Consider the following 23,843-nt stretch of genomic DNA (forward strand, 5'->3'; position numbering starts at 1 on the left):
CCATGATGAAGACAGCATCTTCACAAAACAATCGTAAACAGAGAAAGATTCTGCTAGTCATGAGTCGAATATACGAAATGGCAATGCAGCCACAGTTCGGCACTTTTTCTAAAATTGTGGTATTTTACAATAAACAAACGGCGTAAATTCCAGAACACCGTTTTTCTGTAAAAAAAAATCCACTAGCACAATCAGACGAGTAGCCCATGATGTGATGAACGCTGAATCACACCAATAACTGGCCACATGCCCCTCAAAACATGAACGGTTGAAATGAAATTCCCCAAAATATTTTTAAACTACCCTTCTGAAAACCCTGAACAGCTTAACAGTGTTTCTTCCTCCAAGCATGCACAGCCCAAGCCCAAGTAAAATAGGGCATAAGTCCGGGCATAGATTTACATGACTTGTAGTTCTGGAGTATGGAAGCAAAAATATTATAGAACTGAGCTAGTTTTAAATGAAAATTAAAACTGAGCTAGTTTTAAATGAAAATTCTCTTTTCAAATTCCATGTCTTTTTCCAGTCTTTTAATGAATGTAGGAAGTCCTTAATACAAGATGATTCATTTATTTATTAAATCAGAATGTGATTATACTGGGCTGGTTATATTGGCTGGATCTGGTTTTTGTGGGGATCATGACCCTACTAACACTAGACACTTCGAAATCACTTCTAATGACACCCCTGGTATAGTCTGTGGAGCATCAGAATCCAGGAATAAAGTACAGCCATGTTTACTCTGACATGTTCTGTGGTGGCTATATTTCTCTCCGAGGTGGCAGATCCTTCAAGCATCCAACTGATCTGCGATTATGAAGCCAGACATCCTTGGAGAAGCGGCCCGTATGCGGAGGAGCGGTTAATGTGAAATATGTCTGATGAGCAGAGCATTGACCTGACCCGACCGGGGAGCTGTTAAACGCCCATCCGTCACGGCGTGGCCACAGCAGCATCAATCAGGCTGACATGCGGTTAAGAACGGGCCTCACCCAAACACTGCATTTAACACTTAATTAGTCTGAGCACTCTGAAGGTACAAGGCTCCAGATCAAAGCAGGCTAGCTCAGAACAATTGTCAGGATTTATGAGTCTGGCTCAAATGAAACACACACACACACACACACACACACACACACCGCTAAGCACTTAGCAGATGTTATACACCATATGAGGAGAAGGTCAAAAGATGGCCTCCTGATCACTAAACATCACAGTAACTGAGGACAAGGCAGACACAGTATCAGCTACCTCTCTCCAATTCCCCGACAGGCGCCTGGAGCTCTGCAAAAAAACAAAACAAAACCACAGACCACAGTGAAGAACAACCAAACCCACACACACACACACACACACACACCGCCAGGGCATCTCATCTCAGCAATCAGATCTCCACACTCCTCAAAAGCAAAAAAAAAAAATCAGGACAAAGGAACGGAACCTGAACTCACAGATGGACGATCAATTTCTGGAATCATTTCTTAAATGCACAATGCATAATATATTATGTGCTCGTCAATATATGCAATTGTGTTTTGATGCAAATGTATACTTTGGGCCGCCTTGGACTAGGCAGCATGTCATCTGTTGTGAATAAAGACCTGGCTGAACGTGGAGGTGTCTTCACTGGTGCTTGGTGGAGGTTCTCGTTTCACCTCGGGGGCCGTCTCAGGGACCCTCACCCGCACGTAGTTGATGACGTGGTGAAGGTTGGCGAGGAGGTTGGTGCTGGGGAACCAGCTGTCATGGCAGTTCTCCTCAATGCAGGGTACCTGGACCACATTACACCACATTAAAGGCCAGATTTACTGAGCAGATAATGAGAAACAACTACTAGTTTTGTATGTTGGAGAGGAGAAATTGACAGCCCTCACAGACTTTTATGTTAACCTGTAATTATTTCTGACCCCAAGATTAACCGTAGGCATGAATAACAGCTCTTAAACCCCCTACTTTCTGGTTATGGAGGATTTAATGAGTTGCCTATGTGGCACGCCCAGGTGTAGCACAGTGTCCATCACCTACCTTTCTCCTCTGTTTCTTTCCATTCTCTACACTCCTAATACCCCCCCACACCACTACCAACACTAAAATTGATAACCTGCACGTCAATTCTCATGAAACCAGCGGTGCATGAGGTGTATCCTTTACAGACTGTCTGACCTTCCCCGGAACTAGTCTAGTGTCTGGTGTAAGACGCCTAGTGTCCCACGGTGAGCCAGTGCTGACCAGAGGAGGAACTGGGTGCCAACTTGGTTCTTTTCAAGGTTTTGTCCTTTATCAAGTTTTTTCTTGCCACCTTTGCCCACCTTTTTCAGTTGGGGCCTTGAGCCGCTGTTCTATTGTTAGGCGCCTTGTGACAATGTTCATTGTAAAAAGCGCTGCATAAATAACGTTTGATGATTGATTGATAGTAAGCCACCTGTAAAATGAGTGAAAAGCACTGTACCTCCTCACCAGGCCCATCCTGCACCTGGCTGTCCAGGCCAAGTTCTATCAGGTACAGCACCATGCACAGCACGTGTTCAGACATGTTCTGATGGTCCATCCAGATCTGAAGCACACACAGACACACACACGTTGCATGAAAACTCAAAATTCCATCCTTTAGAGCTTTAACATCCAGTCAGGTAAGCATGCTGTGTGAATGTTGGCCAAAGCGTGGTGGGTAATGAGAGGTGTAACGACCCAGACTAAAGCAGGGAACTGCTGTGGCGAAAGAAAAAAAAAGAATTCAAAATGAAAATGCAAAGCTGCTGTTACTTTGTTTTTTCTCCTGATACGAAATATTCGGTTTATAAATGGATTCCTGGCACCCTCTGCAATAAAAAGGAACGGCATGGGTCACCGCAGAGGGAAGATGCACCTTGTAAAGCAGGGTGAAAATGACGATGTGCAGCGTCTTGCAGTGCAGCAGCCGGACCAAGCCCTCGTAGCACGGGTGGAGAGCCGTCCGCTCTTTGTAAGGCGGCCACGGGTTCCCGGAGTGAATTCCAGATTGCTTTAAACTGTACCAACACACGACAAGACATCTGAAGCACTGAACAGAACACCGTAAGAACATATTAAACAATAAAAAAAGGCATAAGTCACTGTAGCAATGGAAATATTTAGACAAACATTATGGCGAAGGTTCGGCACCATCATTGACCCCATTAACATTTAAAGGACAACAGGTCCTCTATTCTGTTCCGTCTGACAGGCAGGCCATCATCGTGACAGTGCACAGAAACGTGCCATCCAGTGCTGATGGAGGAAACGTCCTTACAAGAGATAAAACTCCGCCCTACATGGCAGGCTGCTCTTCCTTTAAACGGCGGAAGAATTCAAGTTCAGCCAGGATGGTTGGAATTAAAAACATTACCATTTTTACAAAATGCAGAAGTGCAGAACATTAAACAAAATCACCAAGTAAAAAGACTGCATGGATGCAAACCAGCTGAAAGGTTTTGAAATTTAAATGTGCTGGAAACTTGCATCTGGTAATATTGCAGCAGTGCATTCAGTGTTTTTTAATTTATAATGAGACAAACCTGATCAAAATAGACTTAAATAGCTTATTATCAATGGGACATAAATTGTTGTTTTTAAATAGGGACCCTTTTGAATTTGGCAAAATAAATACATGAATTGAGCTCTGGACGAAAAATGGAATGGACTATACTATTTCAGTGAACAGCCAGACAATAAATCAACTTCAGGAGAACGCTCACATCCGTCTTTCTTCAGCCCAGCACAAAGCGGATGGAATATGGAAAGCTTTTCCCCACCACTTCTATTAGACCCAGGCCTGAAAATATTGATCATCCCTGACAGTCAGCTAATTGGAACCAGGCTGTGTTACCTGAGAGCATCTGAGCTTTGGAGGTCCTGAAGGTCAGGTGTGAACCGTGACCTTGTAGAACATTGTTTTTTCCTTTTTCTTTCCAGCAACATGAAGTAAATATATTACTAAACCCACGCACATGAAGGACTGGATTCATCCATATCCCCGAAATGACTCACAATGCAGAGTATCGGTCCATGGCCGACTGCACGTCCCTCCGATACACCGTGCGCAGAATCACCATGATGGGGTCGAACTCCTTCTCCCAAACTTCAGCTGCAGGGCAAGAGAGCGGCATTTTTCAGCTTTTCTTGCACAATGTTGTGCTCAACTGCCCTCAAGTGGCAATAAACACGAACAACCTCCCATTGGCACAGATGCGTTTTGGTCACATTAGAGGATGCCAGAGAACCGGAGGTCAGTAAACTACAAAAACCGCGCTAAGTGCACAGCCTACAGTAGAAACATCAGGTTGCAGAATGCAGACAGGACAGGGCAATAACGAGGCAGAAAAAGACCAAAAAACACAAGGGGGTCTATAATTCCACCAAACGCAGCACACCACTGCCCTCTTCAGGCTCTCGGGAGGTAAAACAAGCTAATGAATAGTCTGGTGCACATCCAAAAATGCTTTTATCTTGTAAAGCACGTCTGGTGTTCACTGGCATTGTCTGGCAGTGGAGTGCTTTTACCTTTCGGTGTGTACATTCCCTGCTGCATGGAGCCCCCGGGCTCGAACACGGGTGCTTTAAAATCCGCTACAGCCGACAGCATCTCCTCAAAGCTGCAACTGCCTGGCACAATGCCGCTCTTGGGGTTGGGGTTCTCCGGTATCTGTTGGAGAACTCATCAAGGAGAACATGCAAACCTACATATGTGGGACCAAAGTGAGACGGATGCGGGTTCCTCTCTACGGCGGTAGCTTTAAACGTACACATTGTGAAAACAAAGCTACTCCAACGTCCAGAGGATTTTAGAGTTCAGTAGTACAATGGTTGTACTACGTTCCAGACGATTCGAGGTTTACAGCCACAAAACGAGTCCATGGATAATAGTGATTAGAACAGATAACATAGACCAACAGGTAAGCAAAAATGTAAAAATAAATCCAATATATTTTACAGGACAGGAAAACCAGACACGAAAAAAGCAGGAACTTCTGCTAGTCATTTTATTTTTGCACAGTTGTTAAAAAATGATTATTAATTATTATTAATATAAGACTAAGGATACAAGGTCAAGAAGGGCACTGTGGGTGCGGTCATTCATGCACAGCTGGGAAACCATCTCAGCTCGGAGGATCTCGTCATCGGACATACCTGAGAGAGGGGACGTAACGGCGCTGTAAACGCAAGGTCAGGTGCGAAAATGAAAAAGCGGCGAGACGCTCGTCCCCTCCTACCCAGGTGCAGGCGAAGGCTGCACAGTATGACGAGGAAGGTGAGGGCTCCCTCCAGCATGGGCCGCTCCTGCTCAGAGTCCAGCGCGTTGTTCTGGTGCTGAGAGGCCATGGTCAGCAAATCCACAACTTTAAACCTGCAGGTTCGTTTAAAAAGGCCACCGCTGAAGTTCTCGCGGTGTTCACGCATCTGCAGACACCCACACGGGCAACAGAGAAAGTCGAGGGTACCTTTCAAACACTGACGAAATGAAGTAATCTGGATCCAGCTGAGAGGCACAGACCTGCGAAGACACATCCCGAGTTCAACATCATGACAGCCGTGTTAGCTGCCCGCCACAAAGCTACAAGTCTGTGGCAGGTTACCTGCAGCAGGTAGATGTCTGGGTCAATCATGGAGTTGCAGAAGTGGGACTGGACGTAGGTCATTGCCTGTCCTTTAATCTGCAAGCCGTTTCTCACCCACATGTTACTGTGGATCTCAGACAGACTTGCCTGTGAAAAGTGAAAAAAGAAGTGTAATACATATCTAGGTTGGTGGGCAGTGGTTGGCCAAGGCGGTGAGGAAGCGGACTCGTAATCACTTTACTTTACTTTACTTTACTTTACTTAGCAGAAGTGTAATACATATCTAGGTTGGTGGGCAGTGGTTGGCCAAGGCGGTGAGGAAGCGGACTCGTAATCACTTTACTTTACTTTACTTTACTTTACTTAGCAGAAGTGTAATACATATCTAGGTTGGTGGGCAGTGGTTGGCCAAGGCGGTGAGGAAGCGGACTCGTAATCACTTTACTTTACTTTACTTTACTTAGCAGAAGTGTAATACATATCTAGGTTGGTGGGCAGTGGTTGGCCAAGGCGGTGAGGAAGCGGACTCGTAATCACTTTACTTTACTTTACTTTACTTAGCAGAAGTGTAATACATATCTAGGTTGGTGGGCAGTGGTTGGCCAAGGCGGTGAGGAAGCGGACTCGTAATCACTTTACTTTACTTTACTTTGCAGACGCTTTTATCCAAAGCGACTTACAAGAGGACGACACCAGCAATTCACGTTCGATTTCTATAGAATTTTGAGTTTACAAAACTAAGAGCCCTGATAAGGCCCAACTTGTCAGGAAAACATGCTCGGAAATTGAATCAGAAGGTTGTGGGTTCAAATCCCGAGCAATCAAGGTGCCACGTAGGTCAAGGTAGGGGCAGTGGTGGCTTAGGCGTTTAAGGAAGTGGCCCCGTAATTAGAAGGTTGCCGGGTCGAGTCCTGAACAAGACACTGTCCCCACACACTGCTCCCTGGGTGCCGGTCATGGCTGCCCACTGCTCACCAAGGGTGATGGTTAAAAGCAGAGGACACCATTCACTGTGTGCACGTGTGCTGCGCCGCAGTCTATCACAACGATTATCACTTCACACACTGCTTTTGTAATACCGCTGCAACAGAAGCACTCTACCTGAATCTGAAGTGGGTGGACCATGATCTTCATCAGCGTCTCTTGATCTGGGAGCAGACTATCCAGGTCCAGCCCTTGGCACTTCACCCCCTGAAATATGCACGGTGATGTTTATGTTTAGATATTAAGATATGTTTAGATATGTGTGAAGATTGATGTACTGCTACAGAGTTTTTGTATATAGATACACACACACACACACACACACAAAAAAAAAAAACACATACATACATACATACTAGGGGTGTTGAAATGAAGATCATAATCGATGCAGAACATAATATCATAATGACGTTGCCGTGTGAACGAGGACTTAACTCTCAACTCACTGACGTATTTGAAAACATAATGTGAAGTATAAAAATGAACGAGCTGCATCGTGATCATCGTAATTGAATTGAATCGTGAGACCAGTGAAGGTTCACACCTCTAATACATATATACACACATATTATCATTGTGCTACGCCATGAATATAGAGAACCATACCTTGCTGAGAAACATGGCATAATAGCGGTGGAGCGGTAGGTGAAACGTCACCTGATTGGGCGCCGGCTAAATGGAGAAACGGACAAAAATGGCTTTAAAGATGAACGCCAGCAAATAACCCCAGCACACACAGCACAGTACCTCGTCCACAAAGCCGATGTTGTCGAACCAAATCTGCAGAGCATCCAGGCAGTAGCGAACTACGGTTTTTGTGTAATCCTGCGTTTCCTGCGGAGGAGGAAAAACACACCAGGATCTATAAAAACGCAGGGTTATGAACAAGATCCGGGTTTCTTTCTGGCCTTTTTAACACAGTGATTCCAAACATGCATTTGCAAGCTAATCAGATCAAAGTGGATCATCAACTAAATACTAAACACTGCTCTGAGCAGCATTTCGAAATCTCTCATGTTTTCAAACTGCAAGTCTGCCATTAAACGGCCCGAGCTTTGGTCTGGCACCGTATATTTCGCTTTTCAGACCAAACATACATACAGGGAACTGCATGCACAGCGTCATTTCTTCAGCAATAAAGAAATCGCTTTAGACAGAATCTGAGGTAGAATCTCAGGCCTTTAGATTTTTCTAGAATGGCATTGCTCGGATGAGCCAGACACCGTGGGTTGTGGTTTGTTCGTACTTTGACTTTGCAGTGCGTCAGCAGACCCCACATGGGCTGGGCGCAGGCCTCCAGCTCGGCGGCGAATGCTGCGTAGTACGTCTGCGACTCGAACTCCACGTGCTCGTTCAGCTCCCGCTTGTTCAGGTTCATCCCTGCCAAAAGAGCGTCTTCTAAAGTCCATTTCAAACGGAGAATCAATCGCGACTCGTGTCAGACGGCCAGGATGCTGCCGCGGTAAGAGGACACTCTGGGCCACACTGCTATTTATAGCAACAACCGAGGAAACAAGACGACCCAGACTTCCCCGACGTCCCGAGACACTGATCTAATGAATAAAACAAACCCCTGAAACGGACCTCTGTTCCGGCCCCACAGCCTGAGACCACCGCTTTCAGACCTGGTCAGTTAGTGTCGCGGTGGACTACACGGCTGCATCTTAATGCAACCCGGCTCCCCCGTGTGCCTAAAAATATCCATCACTCGGCGTAGTAGATCTGGAACTGTGGGGCAGGTACAACAAGGGTCAAACCCTTTTTTCGAGGAGGTCAGTCTGGTCCAGGCCAATTTGGGAAAAAGAAAAACGCTTTTCCAAAAAAATTTCACGTCCTTGACCTATGACCTTATTTTGCACATTGCATATTTACAGTCACAACATATATTTTCTTGTGTTTTATTTCTGTAAAGTGTAAAAAGCTGCGATTGGCCACCCTCGGTGTGAGACCGTGACCGCGGTGACTGACCTTGAAAGAAGGACACGAAGCTCATCCACAGCATGAGCAGGGAGTGGTCCTCCAGGAACCTCTTTGCTACACTTTGGTGTGAGAGAATATTAATAAAATCGCTAACTAAAGGCCAGTAGGTGTTGTTCTTGAGAAGAGCCTCGCCGCAGTTGACCACCACGTGGTGGCTGTTCTGTTCGTCTGAGGGAAAAAGAAACGTGGCTCGGTTATTGAAGGCACAGGAAAGACTCTTTTCAACGGGTCTTACGTTACGTAACCTGGAGAAACAGGAGGCCGCAGCGCGTAATGTTTAAGTCACCAGCGGGACCTCTGAGTCGGGTCCAACGGGATGAACAGAGCATCTTAGTTCCAGAAGCGCGGACAACATTTGGAAACATTGACAGCTTTAGAGAATCTGCGCGGGTGAAGTTGTGCAACGGCGACACCCGCCTGTCTAATGCTCTGCTGAGGCAGCACATTACGCGGCTTTGGTTATGGAGGGTTAAATGTGCTGCAACTGTAGAGTTATAGAAATGACAAACAAAAACTGCAAACTGATTATTAGTGGGGTGTGTCGATATTTTTGTATACAAGTTTAGTCAAAATTAAATTCTGCGTTATGTTGTATTAATGTAATGTGGTCCAGCCAGGTCGCACACGGCACATTTTCAGTCAGCCGTAGAGTATCGCAATACGTACAGTATCACAAAATATGGTGGAATAATCGTATTGTATCGGGAGATCCTTGCCAATACACACCCCTACGAATTATGACTCCAGGTTTGGTTTCTATGCAGCAAAACACATTTGATTTATCGTGGTAAATACTTAAATTAATAATACTAATAATAATATGATTATATGGGCATGACAGACTACAATAACATAGCAACATTTCAGAAGTACTGGACATTAATAAAGGAATTTGTCCAGCACTTGCCTCCCTGACCTTGGAGCTCACTCCGAATAAGGCAGCTCTCCATCATGTACAGCAGGACGGTGACCATGACGTCGAGCAGCTGGCACTCCTCGGTGACGTGGCGCGCCAGCTCCTCGTTGCTGAAAAGCTGAACGCTGATGTGGACGATGCGATTGGACATGGTGTCGGACTCGTGACTCTTCATCAGGGTCTTCATGATGAACGCGTAATGCTGAACAAATGTTTTAGTGAAGGTGATCTGGGAAGGAGAGGAGCGAGACGGGAATTCCATGGCATTGGGCATCAGTTACTATGCAGGATTCAAGAAATTAGGTGACCATTCTATTCTTAAGAACTATACCTTATAAATACCTAAATAAATACCTTGTAGTCTTGGTCAGGTAACATGTTGAGTAAAAAAGTGACCATCTTCTGAGGAAACTCATACTTTATCGTCCAGAAGAGCAGTTCCTCTAAAAAACACTTATGCTTCAGAGTGTCCATAATGGACGGATCTGGGGAAGCGAGACAGAGGTGGTAAGACAGTAGATGGGACATGAAGCAGTGAGGTCGGGTGACATGTCTTGCCTTTGGTACTGCTGGTCAGCTTCACCCTCTTCCTCTGGCCGACGTTCTGGCCGCCGTACTGGTCCTCCTGGGACAGGAGACACACTGGTTGGTCCAACTAACGCATGACATACAGGCAACATTCCGAGACCTGCTCTGCACAAGTACCTCCTTGCTGGAAGGATCTGGGCTGGCTGCAGCGGTGGCTCCTGAAAAACGTTGAGAAAATGTCATTTAAAAGCCGCACAGCCGCAAAATTTCACATTTCAGTAAAATAATTCTCACCCAGTGAGCCGAGGGCCGCGGCTCCGCCCCCTGAGCCGCTGTCAGCCGACGCCCCCTTCTCCTCCACGGAGGCCAATCCAGAGCTCCTCAGAGCCGACAGGTACTTCTCATAGTTCCTCTTTGCATACACGTTCTCTTCCTGGCCTGAGTTTGGGTAACATTAATAAAATATGTACGAAACGGCAACGAAACGGCACATGGAAGCTCACAATTCCAGAAGTTACGACACGTACCCATGCTCAGTTCTCTGAACGTCTGCTGATTGGTCAGGATCTTGGTCAGGACGGTTCTCATGGCCCCGCCCATCTTAGTCAGCTCTTCTAGAAAGGAGATGTGGAGCTCCAGCTGTTGAAGTACCTTCTGCAGATCCCGCTCAGATGATCCATCTGGGTTTGTAGATAAGAGCACGAAGATAAAAAAAAAAAAAAAAAAAAAAAAAACAGACTGAGCCCTAAATCTTTACATTTACATTTACAGCATTTATCAGACGCCCTTACCCAGAGCGACTTACAATCAGTAGTTACAGGGACAGTCTCCCTGGAGCAATTTAGGGTTAAGTGTCTTGCTCAGGGACACGCTGGCAGTAAGTGGGATTCGAACCTGGGTCTTCTGGTTCATACCCACTAGGCTACTACCAGCCCTCTTTAAAAGGTCCCACCACTCCAGAATCGTAGCCCGTACCTGGCTCGGCGTAGCCGTCCCTCAGGTGCTGTATGATGCAGATGATGAAGCGCGGAAGGACCATCTCCGACATCAGCAGCAGCTCCCTCGGGACTGAAGGGACGTCCTCGCCGGTCTTTAATCGGTGCCGCCGACAGAACCTGCCAGATGGGACACGTTTACAGGGTAAAAGCCTGCTGCCATGTCCCTTAGTTACAGCCCGCTGTGTGTGTGTGTGTGTGTGTGACCCTGCCATTGTTTAGTCATGTTTTGGTAGCGACAGTTAGGGGACAGCGCGGCGTCATTATTATTATTATTTAAAAAGATTAGCTGGCCGTTAATTACACATGAACAAAGCAGGAACGCTCCTGGGGACACGACCCTACCCGCTCTCCCGCATGACATTACTGTCCCCGCAGTCGCAGGCCCCGCCGGCCTGGCTCCGGAACATGTTGAAGTCGTGGCCCGTGTGGTCGCCGTGGTTGAAGCACTCGGCGCACAGCGACATGCACGGCGAGATGCCGCACGTCCGGCAGCGGTACGCCACGAAGTTGGCGGTCCACACCAGGCCGCACAGGGCGGCGTTGTCGTACGAGCGGACCGTCTTGCAGAAGTCCTCGAAGCTGTCCCCTCCCGCCAGCAGGTGCTTGCACCAGTCCAGGGCCTCGGCGTCCGCCGCGGACTCCTCGGGGCTGAGGACGGCGTCGAGGAGCTCCTGGAGCCCCCGGACGCCGGAGCTGTTGTCAGTCCGGGCCAGCTCCGTCTTCAGCAGCGCGGCCGTCGTCTTCTTGTCCCGGCGCTGCGTCGACGCCGCCATGGTGAACTCTGGAGTTGTTGTGCCCAATTTATTTTTGTTGTCTTGTCGCCGTGCTCTCGTGTTCTCTCGCGATATGTTGCGATAAGCAGGCGCATCGTCGCTCCGTTGGCTCTCGCTTGCCGCGTTCCCGTTTTTTCTCGCGATACTTTACGGCGGCCGGTGGAGCCGCTTCTGAGCGAGTCGAATCTTTCGACTCGGTTCACCAGATCGACACGGATTGTTTAGACCAATCGAGGTTCGAAATGAAAGCGACAAACGACATTTTAATGCAAACACGGTAAAGAAGAAAACACGGGTAAAGAAGAAGATTATTTAACTACGTTTGAGCAAACGAAACGCGGAAAATGACCAAGAGCGTAACAGTTCAGCGAACTCTTGAGGCTGTGTTTGTGTTGTCCTCACACTTTCGTGACCATGGACTTCTAATTTTACTAAAGTCCCTGGATATACACGAGACAGCTGTATGTGTCGGATAATTTCACGTACAAGCAACCTTGGAAGTTAATTATAGCTGAGCAGTTGTGCAATGACATATTTCTTATCTGCCTGGTGACCTCGGTAAAACGATACGATCCGTGTACTTGTTATGTCTATCCTTCCTAGTAAATATTGCCATTATTAATTGCACGTCCACGTCGGTCGGAACCTGTCCGTGTGTAACATTTTCACCCGGACTGTTTTCATCGTAGCTCCGCGGAGAGTCGTGCTGGTGCCAGACCCTTCTCTGTTGCGATGAAGCTGAAGGAGCTGGAGAGCCTCCTCCAGCAGCTGGACGTGTTCGAGGCGCCGAAGGTCCTGCTGGAGCAGTACCCTACCGGGCCGCACATCGCAGGTAATCCGCCGCACGGCCCGCTCCCCCGGGCCACCGAGCTGGCCTTCACGCCGCTGTCTCTGCAGGATGCATGCTGTTCACCATCCACAACACGTTCGACGACGTCAGGGGCAAGTTGGTGGCGGACCTGGGCTGCGGCTGCGGGGTCCTGAGCGTCGGGGCTGCGGTGCTCCGTGCGGGGTATGGGCTTCGAACCGAGGACATGGTGGTTTGCAGCAGAATGAGCTGATGCTTTACACTGTGCTGCATCTCATTTCTCCAGGCTGTGTGTGGGCTTCGACATCGACCAAGACGCTCTGGACGTTTTTAAAAGGAACTGTGAGGAATTCGAGCTCGCCAACGTTGAGATGGTCCAGTGTGATGTGTCTTCTCTTGGGTCGATGGTGCACGAAAAGACGTTTGATACGGTCATCATGAATCCGCCCTTTGGGACGAAGCACAACCAAGGTGGTGAGCGAACGAAGCCGGCCTTCACGGAACATTCGGAATGTGTGATGCTGACGTGCGAAATTCTGCTCCATACCAAGGCATAGACATGCAGTTCCTCCAGACGGCCATAAGCATGGCGAGAACAGCCGTGTATTCTCTACACAAGACGTCGACGCGAGAAGTAGGGCTCCGCACGCCACTCGCACGTTTCCCTCTTCCTTCGGCACGAGCTTTTCTCACCATTAACACCTTCGTTTCAGCACATACAGAAGAAGGCAAATGACTGGAAGGTGAAAATGGAAGTAATAGCAGGTAACATTTAGAAAATCGGTGCAGTATTAATAATGAACTTCTTCATAATGACAATGCTCTTCTTTGTGGTGTTTTCTTTTTCTTAGAGCTGAGATATGACTTGCCTGCATCATATAAGTTTCATAAGAAGAAATCAGTAAGGATTTTTGTATATCTTGTTGCATTTTAAATGATTCAGGAGCTTAAACCATCTTTTTACATATTGCAGGTTGACATCAAGGTGGACTTCATTCGGTTCTCCATAACATGAGATGCATAACATGATCCATAACATGAGAAGCAGGGTTTCTAAGGAATGTAAATAAAATGTAATAAAGAAATTGTTGTTTTTAACAGTCTTGTGTTCTAAGTAAGATTTAAATTGAGTTTCTGCTTCTGTTCTATTCTGTCACTATTGGAAAATAGGCTAGTACATGATGTTCAGTTGTCCCCTTGATGAAGGTCCCGTCCCCACACACTGCTCCCCGGGCGCCTGTCATGGCTGGTCACTGCTCACCGAGGGTGATGTTAAATACAGAGGACACATTTCACCGTGTGCTGTGCTGCAGTGTCTCACAATGACCTTCACTTTCACACTAGATGGTCAAACACTCGTCTATGAACCACAAGACCCTGGTTCAGCCCCACTTACTTCCACTGTGTCCCTGAGCAAGACACTTAACCCTGAGTGTCTCCAGGGGAGGACTGTCCCTGTAACTACTGACTGTAAGGCGCTCTGGATAAGGACATCTTGTACAGTGTTTATAGAGCATGAAATGCAAAAACAGTTCTGGAAACATTTAATTCACAAATCCATGCCATCTTTGCATTAATACCCATAAGAATACATTCATTTCCATTTTAATCATTCAATACACAGAGCTCCTTTCCCTCTTAAATCAATTCAGTGCATATCATTTCACTGAAGGAGATTATAGGGGAAATTCATGGCAATCACGCACTCACTTTCCATAACTTGCGGAAGCTGGAGCCCATCCTGGGACACCGGGCGTGGGCCGTGGCGCCAGCCTGGCACAGGGCGCATATTAAACACACACCTACGGACAACTGCAAGTCGCCTGCTTATCTAGCGTGCAGGCCTTTGGATGTTGAGGGGAAACCTGCGCCAACACGGTGAGAGCGTGTATACACCACACACACAAGGCCAGAGCTGGGACTCGAACCCATGACCACTGTGTGGCCCACATTTTCACACATTCCAGAAGAAAATCTGTATTTAAAAGACTGTTGGCTATAAGGAATCTCCATGTGCCATTAAGCAGCAGAAGGTTCGGTAAGCGCCTTGGTCCCGTTGGTGCGACTCTAAATGCCATAAAAGCCGACGCAGCCGTGGGATCGAGCAGCAGAGGGGAGGCTGCCCACCATTTCCCAGGTGTCCAGCTCCGGGTCGTACTTCTCCATGCTCTGCAGGTAGGTGCCCTTTGAGTAGGAGTAGCCCCCGGAGACGTAAATGCAGCCGTTCATGACGACGGCGCCACACTCCATCCTCCTCTCCTTCATCACGGACATCTGTCTCCACTCGTCCCTCTCGGGGTCATAACAGTCCGTGATGGTCGTCTGACCGCCAACCAGATACAACTTGTTATTGAGGCAGACAGAGCAGAGGCCGTATTCTTAAAAAAAGAAAGATAGAAGTTCTGTTTATGTTGTTTAGGCCATTTGTAATACAAATGAAGGTGGAGGTAGCCTAGTGGGTAACACACTCGCCTATGAAGAAGACCCAGGTTCAAATCCCACTTACTACCATCGTGTCCCTGAGCAAGGGTGGTAGTGGCCTAGCGGGTTAGACACTCGCCTATGAACCAGAAGACCCGGGTTCGAATCCTATTTACTACCATTGTGTCCCTGAGCAAGACACTTAACCCTGAGTGTCTCCAGGGGGGGACTGTCCCTGTAACTACTGATTGTAAGTCGCTCTGGATAAGGGCATCTGGTAAATGCTGTAAATACAATGAATTAGATTAACATTGTTGCTGTAGAAAAACTCTAAAGTTAAATGCAGAAAGTTCCTTATAGTTCAATGCAAAGAAAAACATACAGTGTAAAAATTGCAAGCGTTATTCATGTTGTTACGTCCCTGGACGTATGCTCCCACGTGTTCTGTGTGTCTGGCTGTGTTTTTTGGGTTGACTTCGTGGGAAGAGTTGAGGCCTACCAGCTCCATCTGCCATTGGTCACCTCCACCTATTTAAAGAGACTTCGGATCCTGTTCGGGAGGTCCCCAGGGTCTGCTAGGCCCTTATGCTTTTGGGAGGTCCCCAGGGTCCACGGAGATCTGCATGGAGCTCCGTTGGGGATCTCATTCGTGTTTCTTGTTTCTTTGTGTGATAGACCCTTTGTTGTTAGCCTGTTAGCTGTTAGCCTGTCATGTGCCGTTTTTGGTAACTTGTACGTGTTTTAGTTATCCCTGCTGTTATCCATCCCTTCCTTTAGGCGGTTTTGATGTTGGTTAGCTGTCCTGAGTCCTCTGTCTTATTGAACCTGTTAGCACACTGTAAATAAAAGCACTGTTTGTATCGTTTGTTTGGTTGCATATGTAACAGTGGACCTCCTCCTCTCCACACCCTTGTTGCGTTTCTGAGGCCCCTAGACTTAGGAACGTGACACATGTACTAGTGCATTTAAAATGAATTCAAACAAGAAGGATTGTTCTGTTAAAGTCAGAATTACAAGCCGATCAAAAAAAAGTGTCCAGTGTCTGAATTAATACAGTAAAAACTTGGTTGGGGTGGAAAATATTCACCGAATTCTATTTTTTTTTTTAGATCTAATTGTCCACTAGTACGAAAGTAGTAAGACTCTGTCATCTTAAACGTCACCTGGATGAGGACTCGTGGTGACGACGCTCCACTCGTTGCTGTTGGCCTGGTACGCCTGGATCTTCTCGTATGTGCAGCTCCCCCTGTGGCCGTAGTGCCCCCCCGTCACGTAAATCGTGTCGTTCATGGCGCAGGCTGTGGCGTTGCCCACCCCTTTAGAAGAAACACACTAATGGCAGACGTGGGTTCCACCAAATACACAGCATCTAACCAGAGGAAGAGGACGCGAGGGTTCCTACCCTGGATCATGTCGGCCGCAGGAAACCACTCCTTCTTCAGCGGGTCGTAAAACTCGGTCTGGCGGGCAGGAGCCCCGGCGCGGTAGCCCCCGATGGCGTAGACGCAGCCGCGCAGAGCCACGGAGCAGTGGTAGTACCTGGCCGTGAGCATGGGTCGGCCCTCCGTCCACTCGTCGGCGTCCGCGTGGTAGATCCAGACGTCGCCCAGGGCCTCGATGGTCTCCGACCTGTAGCCCCCCGTCACGTAGATGTTGGGGCCCAGCAGCGAGACGCTGTAGCTCTCCCTGGCGTGGTCGGGCATGCTCTTGCCCTGGAGCCACGTGTTGGATGCGGGGTTCCACATGTGCACCTCAGACAGCGGGTGCCAGTAGTATCCTCCGATGACGTACATGCTGGAGCCCAGCTTCCTGCAGCTCAGGGTGAACTCCTCGCTGCTGCTCTTCAGGCTGTGGAGGATCAGCGAGCTGAGGGATTTCTCGTCTTTCTGGATGTCCACGGCGGCCCTGAAGAACCCTTCATCCATTTCCAGCTTAACAGATTGGAGCAGGTCCTGGACATCATGCACCCGACTGGGTGGATCGTGGGCGATCCACTTCACAATGGCTTCTATAAGCACCTCTTCTTTCCACACGTTGAGGTTCTCCGCAGACAGGATGGATATCAGCTCTTTCACGTTCAGCTCCAGAAACTCCTCCTGCTGAATGAGCTCCTCAAAGCGGCTGAACATCAGTCTCCTGGCTTCCCTCTCCAGTGCTGGGCAGACGTGATGCTCAGCGAAGGCGTGCATGCCCAGGCAGTTGTCCACGTCCAGGAGACGGACGAGGAACTCCTCGCAGGCCCGCTTGACCGTACTGAACTGCAGCAGATCTGCGGCTTCCAGCAGGCTCTGGACGTTGGTCTGGGTGATGCTCACGCTGGACGTGTACGCGTAGTTCACCAAGGCCTCCAGGATGTCGGCATCTACGCCAGGCAGGCTGATGAGCTGAGTGGACCGTTCTCGCATGTCCAGCGTGAACATGACCTTGAAGTACGCGCTGCGCCCCGACAGCACCACTTTGTGGCAGTGGAAGACCTGGCCTGAGGAGCATTTCAGACTGACGTCCGTGAAGAGGTCCCCGAGGTAGAAGGCCCTGAGCATGTTCAGCAGCTCCACCGGATGGGCGGCGTCACAGAAGTCATAGGTGTAGAGCTCATGGCCTTTCGAGGACATTCTGGCTACAGCGAACGGTGCGGAGATACGGGAGAAAAAGACCATTTAAAACCGTCCGATGGTCCAATTCATAAAAAAACAACATTTTATTCATCACAGCATTTACATGACTTCACTTGATAATGATCGACACACATCCATTTTTCACCATTTATTTATTGTGTGATTTTCACTCGATGCGTAGATTCTGAATTTGGGTTAGGGTTAAGTGCATTTTTTAAGAAATTAAAATAAAAACAACGAACAACGTAAAAAAAAAAAAAAAAGAACTTACCGGCGGCGGCGCCTGGTTCCCGTCCCGGTTAAACAGCAGCCCCCCGGCCGCCTGCGGCTGGATTTAGCCCCGGAGCCGCGTCCTATTTTGGTCTCTGTGTACACCACGCCGGCGACGTGACGGAGCAGGGAGGAGCAGGGAGGAGCAGGGAGGGCCATGTTGGCCTGGCCGGGAGCGCCGCTGCTCTCTGCCACCAGGGCGGTTTGTTTAATCCTAATCCTAATGAGGATTAAAAACTCATTGCGTAACGCGGCAGAAATTAATCCATTCCGAGCCCAGCTTTATTCATCACGTACAGTTTATTCCAGTTTATTCATCACATACAAACAGATGTGCGGCAGAGACCTTCTCACAAGAAGTGACTTGATACTAGAGGGATTTAGGAAAAAGAAATTAATATATAGTGTGTTCAGGTCCACATTAGTCTCAGCGTCATAAACGAATTAGTCGTAGAAGGAAGAGCACTTTGTGATGCGATATTTAACCTAGATGATTAATACAAACCTGCCTAATAACCCTTTTTTTAGAGGCTAGGTAATTCGATTTAGAAACACTACAGTAGTCCCGAAGAGTCGCCGCCTTTCATACAGTCAGCTGCGCTGCCTCTTTCACAAGGGACCTCAGGGACGCCAGGTCCCCAAGCAGAGAGGACATTCCCACACAGAACCACTGCTCGCCACCGGAGGCAGCAGAGGCGCTGAAGGACTCCATCTCCACACCGCCTGCAGCCAGGGCGCCTGGGGGACAACGTGACAGACAACACCCGTCATAAACCATTAGCAATGCATAATAATCCAAACACAAATATCTATAGAGGAATACAACAAATAACTACACTTATAGCCCTGAGGGTCTCCAGGGGGACAATGAGGTCAACCTTTTACAGTCACCAGAAATCTCACCAGTGACTGAGGGCAGGAGCTGAGGAGATGATTCAGCCTTGAAGAACAGCAGGTGTCCAGCGAGGGAGACGGGCTGCCGAAACACGCAACCGTCCAGCTGCAGGAGAACCGGCACTCCAGCCTGGACCGAGCCCAAAGCCTTATAGCCACAGCCGCAGAGGGACACCTCCACCACACACGCCGCACTGTCCAGACCCTCCATGGCTTCCTCATGATTCCTACTGACCTGGAGTGTAAATAAAACGTCAGCGAGACAGATGCACACTTGCCCTAAACGGCTTTGGGGTGCTAGAATTTACCGAAAGGCCTGTTTCCTTCGCCAAGGCCAGTGCGTTGACCAGATTAGCACCATGGCTGGAGCCATCAGTGATTAACCCCACCACCACTGCTGAACTCAGGAACTCAGTGGACTTCTTCAAACGCTCACCTGCGGAGAACAGTTATCAGACGTGATCAGAAAAATGGATTAAGAAGGAATTTTGGATATGTGAACTACAGAACATGTGGAATGCTAGAGCTGTCTTCAGGCCGAAAACGTAAGGCCCGACCGACAAGTACGGCTTTTAAAAGACAGAAAGTCTCACCTCCTCTCTCTCTCTTGATAATTAAAATTATTTGCAAATCAAATGAACATTTCATTAAAGTAAAACAAAAAAATGAATTTGCAAGCAGTGAATTATTCGGAAAGGAAAGGTCCTATAGGCCGGAAGTTTGGGTTCATTTTAGACCCGTCTAATGCAGCTATGTCGAATGTGGGGGTGAAAATGAATAATTTGCACACGCATGGATTCCTCTACCTAGAGTGGTGACTTGAACCTTGCTGTAGGGTTGTTTGGACGAAGTATACGCCCGTAGAACGCTGCCCATGGCCTCGCCCAGCCTGATCCACAGATGAGACTCAGGGGAGAAGGTGCTGGCGAGAACTTGAGCGTTGACCTAAGGACCACAGAAGATGTCAGATCATCAAAGCTATAGAAAAATTGAGGTCAGCATTTAATATAACAGAATCTAACTCTGCTCACCGCTCCAACCAGAGCCTTGCCTTTCACCATGTCCACAATCTGCAGGGCGATTTCCTGGCCACAGCGCGCTTGGGCCTCCTTAGTGCTGGCACCCAAATGAGGACAGCTAATCACATTTGGGTGGTTTACCAAGGCCCGCTGCATGGGAGGCTCCTACGAGAACAAATTCAGAGAACATCTAAAACCAGCTGAAGACCACAGGGGCCACAGTGTTTACCCTTTACTCATTTAAATCCATTTAACCAAAAATTTTCCTTTTAAACAGCATATAACCAGCTATTTAATCATTTTCCATTTATGGAGTGTCACATTAATCATATCTGTTTCTGGCAGAATTTCCTGCAAACAGTTGACATCGTTCGCAGATACAACTAAACTTTACGAACACCTTGAAGAAATGCAGACACATTATGGAAAGTACTGTAGTGAGATTCATGACTCACCTGGATCCATTAAATAACTCACGAGTCATGAATCTCCATTGAACAGAATTCTGAGACCTAAATACACCATGTCTAAACAGTAAACTCACATAAATTCATCTTATAATCATTAAAACATCGATTCCTACTGTAAAAAAAAAAAAAAAAAAAAAAAAGTGAAGTGATTGTCACATGTGATACACAGCAGCACAGCACACAGTGCACACAGTGAAATTTGTCCTCTGCATTTAACCCATCACCCTGAGTGAGCAGTGGGCAGCCATGACAGGCGCCCGGGGAGCAGTGTGTGGGGACGGTGCTTTGCTCAGTGGCACCTCAGTGGCACCTTGGCAGATCGGGATTCGAACCAGCAACCTTCTGATTACGGGGCCGCTTCCTTAACCACTAGGCCACCACTGCCCCAATAAGAGTTGAGTTGCATAACTTACAACTTTACAACCTTTTCTTTGTACCATCTGAATCTGAATCCCTCACAGACGGGTAATCGCTCCTAATCCTTCACAGCCGAAAACATGAATCCCTCAAATAAGCAGGTTTAAATTAAAAGCGATTCGTTCATCACAAGGCATTTTACTTTCTTGATGATTCAAACATTTTTTCGGAAATACTGACTCACCCAGATCAGTTTACTGAGTCACAGCCGGATCCTAAAAAGGATCTGAGTATTATAGCTCTACTGTGCTGACTTGTCTCCTTGTTCAAAAATAAAAGCAAATTTTAAAAAATTATAATAAAAAAAAAAAAAAAAAAAAAAAAAAAAAACTCTGGTCCAACGAGTCAATTAGAAGAAAACTTGACGCTTGTTCTGACATTACTGTTAAGTCAATGAAACAGCTTTTTTCCCCATTACTCATCGTTAAAAACTACACACCTCCACATACACGTCCAGGCCTGCCCCACCACACTGGCCAGACTCGAGAGCCCTGAGCAGAGCCTCTTCGTCGATGATGCCTCCGCGAGCGCAGTTCACCACCTTCACGCCCTTTTTACACTTGGCCAACGTTTCGTCATTCAACAGTCCTGTGGAAAAAAAGAGCAGATCATCAAGATCAATATATGAACTTTTTCGGCAGATTTGTGACCAGATCAGTTGTCACTGGTTACCTGTGGTCGAGGGCATGAGGGGTGTGTGTACAGTGATGTAATCACACTGCGGCCAGAGCTGTTCCAAAGACATCTGCTCCACCCCCCAGGCGGCCGAAACGTCCGGAGGGGTGATGGGGTCGTATCCGATGGTCTGCCATGACAGGAGAAGGTCAGAGCATCGATAAATCCATATTCTCAAAGCCGCATCAGAAAATTGCCTCACCCTCATGCCAAACGACTGCATTCTGGTGGCCACCTCTTTCCCAATTCTCCCGAGCCCCACGATGCCCAGGACTTTTCCAAACAACTCGGAACCCATGAACTAAAAGGCCATCAACAAAACACCCAGATCAGAAAGAGGCACGAAAGAAAATCAACATAGACGTTGTTGGAACAACCCGTCTGTACCTTCTTACGGTCCCACTTTCCTGCCTTCATTGACATGTCAGCTTGTGCCACATTCCTATATAAAGAGGACATTTATGTACCTTTTGCATAAACAAAAAAAAGGTTCATTGTCCACTTTTAGGGTCACCTACCTAGAGAGACTCAGTACCAAGGCGCACGTCAGTTCAGCAGCACTGATGGTGTTTCCACCTGGGGTGCTAAACACACACACACACACACAGACACAATATTAAACACACAACCTATAGCAACATCTAAGGCCCTGCCCACATTTTTTCCTATCTGGACCCAGGACGGCTAAACCAGGGTCAATTCCTCTTTTCCGTGTGGACAGCAAAGGGGCTTCCTTTGTAAAAACATTGAGGTGACCTGACCTCCAACCTGACCTTTAACCTCAAACACATACAACAATGGCAGACAACACGTTCAACTACAAGAAATGCACATTTCGAAAGAAAAGTCGAGGCTGAACAAGGAGAGTTACAGTGCCACCTACAGGTGTGGAGGGGGTTAAATACAGAGTTCGGGACTTTCTCTGGATGTTCTCTTTGCGGACCCCAGTGTGGTCAAACCCCGTTTTAGAGAAAAGTCCATTCTCTGAGGTTCCCCATCCCCCCCCGGCTGCATGCGCCTAAAAAAAACAGCCCCTAACCAGCAGCCGGGCTCCGGGCAGAGGACAATGCTGTCCTACCCACAAAGCACCAGCATCCCTGCATGACTGAGTCAGGATCACGGCTGCGAAGGTGGTCAATGGCGACCTGGGCCCGGAAACAAAAGCAGAAGGTCATCGGATTCAGCGTCCCCAGGCTCATTTCGGATTTTAATCAGGGCGTGGCTGGTACCGCCCTCAATCACATGAACATTATGAATGATGAAAAGCAAGTGAAGCCTAAAAGTGTTCAACTCCCAAATAAACCGGATCCCAGCTTCCAGCCATTCACTACCACTCGACTAATTTATAAAATGTACTAAACACTCCCAGAAGTCCGGGACTCGCCACCAGGAATCTTACTTCATGACAATGACGCCGTTTTTGGTGGCCGCGTCCACGTCCACGTTGTCCACCCCAGTCCCGGCCCGGCCGATGATCTTCAGAGCCCCGGCAGCACGGACCACTTCTGCCGTGACTTTGGTCGCGGAGCGCACGATGAGGCCGTCGTAGTTCTGGGGTGAGAAGAAAAGCGCGTTTAGAAACGTGTCGAGGGGTGAAGGACCTGGATCGTGTTGCATCATACCGACAAAAAACTAAAAAAAAAACCCCACGAAGCTATTACATGATAAACAGCCACTTTTTTCCGATTAACGATAAGATCGCAGCGAGCCTGGAAAGAAAGGAGAAGAAAAAGTCCACCTTGATCTCGGCGAGCAACTCATCTTTGCTCATGTTCTGCCTCTCCGTCACCTCGATGCCGTTTTCCTGCAGGATGCTCCTGCAGCGCGGATCCACGCTCTCGCTGATCAGCACGCGCTGGATCGATACCGGGGACATTTTTATCTGCTGCGTAGTCCTCGGTGGTGGTGGACGCTGTCGGGAGAGCCTTTCACCCTCGCTGGGTTTGAATGGAGAAGCTCCGCCTCTCTGGGCTTCAGTGGGCATGAAAGCTTTCTTCTGATCACCATCCCTGCTCATCATCATCATCATCACCGCGGTGTTTAATGAACCAGCAGATTCGCCACAGTAGCAAATTAACAGAAGCTAATAAAAATAACCCACATTTAACCCCATCAGGAGAATTCTCTGAAAAAGTCCGTGAAGAAAGCGAGAATGCACACAGTACATTTGCAGCAATACATCGACTGGAACATAATTTTCAACTTCAATATGTATATCAAGTAGGCACATGTCCAATAATCTGTGCGTCCAATAATCTTCCACAGAGACTAAATTCTTGGAGGCTGAACACTGCTGTACTTAAAGCAAGACAATGAAAGCTGGTCCATGAAACATAATCTTAAAAAGAATTTAAATTATTCTACTGTTCTAAATGATATACGGAGACATTATGGTGCGAACCAGCGTGTTGAACAGAATTAATGGGCCACAACTACGGAAGTGAAGGAGCCGGTTGCCCGCGGATACACTTCAAACAAAAGCCGCTCCGGCTGACCCCGCCC

The 23,843-nt window shown here is 47.8% G+C and overlaps 4 protein-coding genes across 18 annotated transcripts in view; 1 reads left to right on the plus strand and 3 right to left on the minus strand.

Moving 5' to 3' along the window:
- Positions 1-12,997, minus strand: part of LOC114772375 (E3 ubiquitin-protein ligase ubr3-like) — a 32,098-nt gene extending 19,101 nt beyond the window's left edge. For 5 of the 13 annotated variants that reach the window (XM_028965301.1, XM_028965300.1, XM_028965296.1 and 2 more), the window contains exons 1-23: positions 11,322-12,997; positions 10,957-11,096; positions 10,509-10,661; positions 10,276-10,419; positions 10,159-10,199; positions 10,012-10,078; positions 9,808-9,938; positions 9,445-9,682; positions 8,526-8,705; positions 7,804-7,937; positions 7,305-7,391; positions 7,164-7,229; positions 6,675-6,764; positions 5,592-5,720; positions 5,457-5,509; positions 5,229-5,362; positions 5,060-5,145; positions 4,519-4,660; positions 4,006-4,102; positions 2,867-3,008; positions 2,450-2,554; positions 1,602-1,772; positions 1,252-1,284 (exon numbers count right to left, since the gene is read on the minus strand). In XM_028965301.1, coding sequence (XP_028821134.1) covers positions 1,252-1,284; positions 1,602-1,772; positions 2,450-2,554; positions 2,867-3,008; positions 4,006-4,102; positions 4,519-4,660; positions 5,060-5,145; positions 5,229-5,362; positions 5,457-5,509; positions 5,592-5,720; positions 6,675-6,764; positions 7,164-7,229; positions 7,305-7,391; positions 7,804-7,937; positions 8,526-8,705; positions 9,445-9,682; positions 9,808-9,938; positions 10,012-10,078; positions 10,159-10,199; positions 10,276-10,419; positions 10,509-10,661; positions 10,957-11,096; positions 11,322-11,752 — 2,994 coding nt within the window. In that variant the 5' untranslated portion in view covers positions 11,753-12,997. The remainder of the gene's footprint in view (positions 1-1,251; positions 1,285-1,601; positions 1,773-2,449; positions 2,555-2,866; positions 3,009-4,005; positions 4,103-4,518; positions 4,661-5,059; positions 5,146-5,228; positions 5,363-5,456; positions 5,510-5,591; positions 5,721-6,674; positions 6,765-7,163; positions 7,230-7,304; positions 7,392-7,803; positions 7,938-8,525; positions 8,706-9,444; positions 9,683-9,807; positions 9,939-10,011; positions 10,079-10,158; positions 10,200-10,275; positions 10,420-10,508; positions 10,662-10,956; positions 11,097-11,321) is intronic. The other 8 variants (XM_028965302.1, XM_028965299.1, XM_028965298.1 and 5 more) reach the window with 4 other exon arrangements.
- Positions 11,866-13,658, plus strand: LOC114772384 (methyltransferase-like protein 5). Of its 2 annotated transcripts, none has more exons than XM_028965319.1 (8): positions 11,866-12,047; positions 12,442-12,584; positions 12,650-12,764; positions 12,847-13,034; positions 13,112-13,194; positions 13,274-13,325; positions 13,412-13,461; positions 13,534-13,658. In XM_028965319.1, exons 2-8 carry the CDS (start codon positions 12,485-12,487, stop codon positions 13,573-13,575), a joined length of 630 nt encoding a protein of 209 aa, XP_028821152.1. In that variant the 5' UTR covers positions 11,866-12,047; positions 12,442-12,484; the 3' UTR covers positions 13,576-13,658. The 2 variants fall into 2 exon arrangements, with proteins under 2 accessions (XP_028821152.1, XP_028821151.1); XM_028965318.1 differs by having other exon boundaries at positions 11,895-12,029; positions 12,847-13,031.
- A 429-nt stretch (positions 13,659-14,087) lies between these two features.
- Positions 14,088-18,045, minus strand: LOC114772380 (kelch-like protein 23). 2 transcript variants are annotated; one of them, XM_028965313.1, is made up of 4 exons: positions 17,868-18,042; positions 16,384-17,598; positions 16,145-16,297; positions 14,088-14,938 (listed from the first exon to the last, which is right to left on the minus strand). In XM_028965313.1, exons 2-4 carry the CDS (start codon positions 17,591-17,593, stop codon positions 14,628-14,630), a joined length of 1,674 nt encoding a protein of 557 aa, XP_028821146.1. In that variant the 5' UTR covers positions 17,594-17,598; positions 17,868-18,042; the 3' UTR covers positions 14,088-14,627. The 2 variants fall into 2 exon arrangements, with proteins under 2 accessions (XP_028821146.1, XP_028821147.1); XM_028965314.1 differs by having other exon boundaries at positions 14,708-14,882; positions 17,868-18,045.
- A 102-nt stretch (positions 18,046-18,147) lies between these two features.
- On the minus strand, positions 18,148-23,366 carry LOC114772379 (D-3-phosphoglycerate dehydrogenase-like). The gene is made up of 12 exons (XM_028965312.1): positions 23,080-23,366; positions 22,741-22,892; positions 21,860-21,925; positions 21,729-21,783; positions 21,544-21,642; positions 21,339-21,471; positions 21,106-21,254; positions 19,792-19,944; positions 19,567-19,705; positions 19,069-19,196; positions 18,770-18,995; positions 18,148-18,604 (listed from the first exon to the last, which is right to left on the minus strand). The coding sequence occupies exons 1-12, from the start codon at positions 23,362-23,364 to the stop codon at positions 18,450-18,452; spliced, it is 1,740 nt and encodes a 579-aa protein (XP_028821145.1). The 5' UTR covers positions 23,365-23,366; the 3' UTR covers positions 18,148-18,449.
- Positions 23,367-23,843: the final 477 nt, after the last annotated feature.

The sequence above is a fragment of the Denticeps clupeoides genome, unplaced genomic scaffold (genome assembly GCF_900700375.1).
Source record: "Denticeps clupeoides unplaced genomic scaffold, fDenClu1.1, whole genome shotgun sequence".
Lineage (NCBI taxonomy): Eukaryota > Metazoa > Chordata > Actinopteri > Clupeiformes > Denticipitidae > Denticeps > Denticeps clupeoides.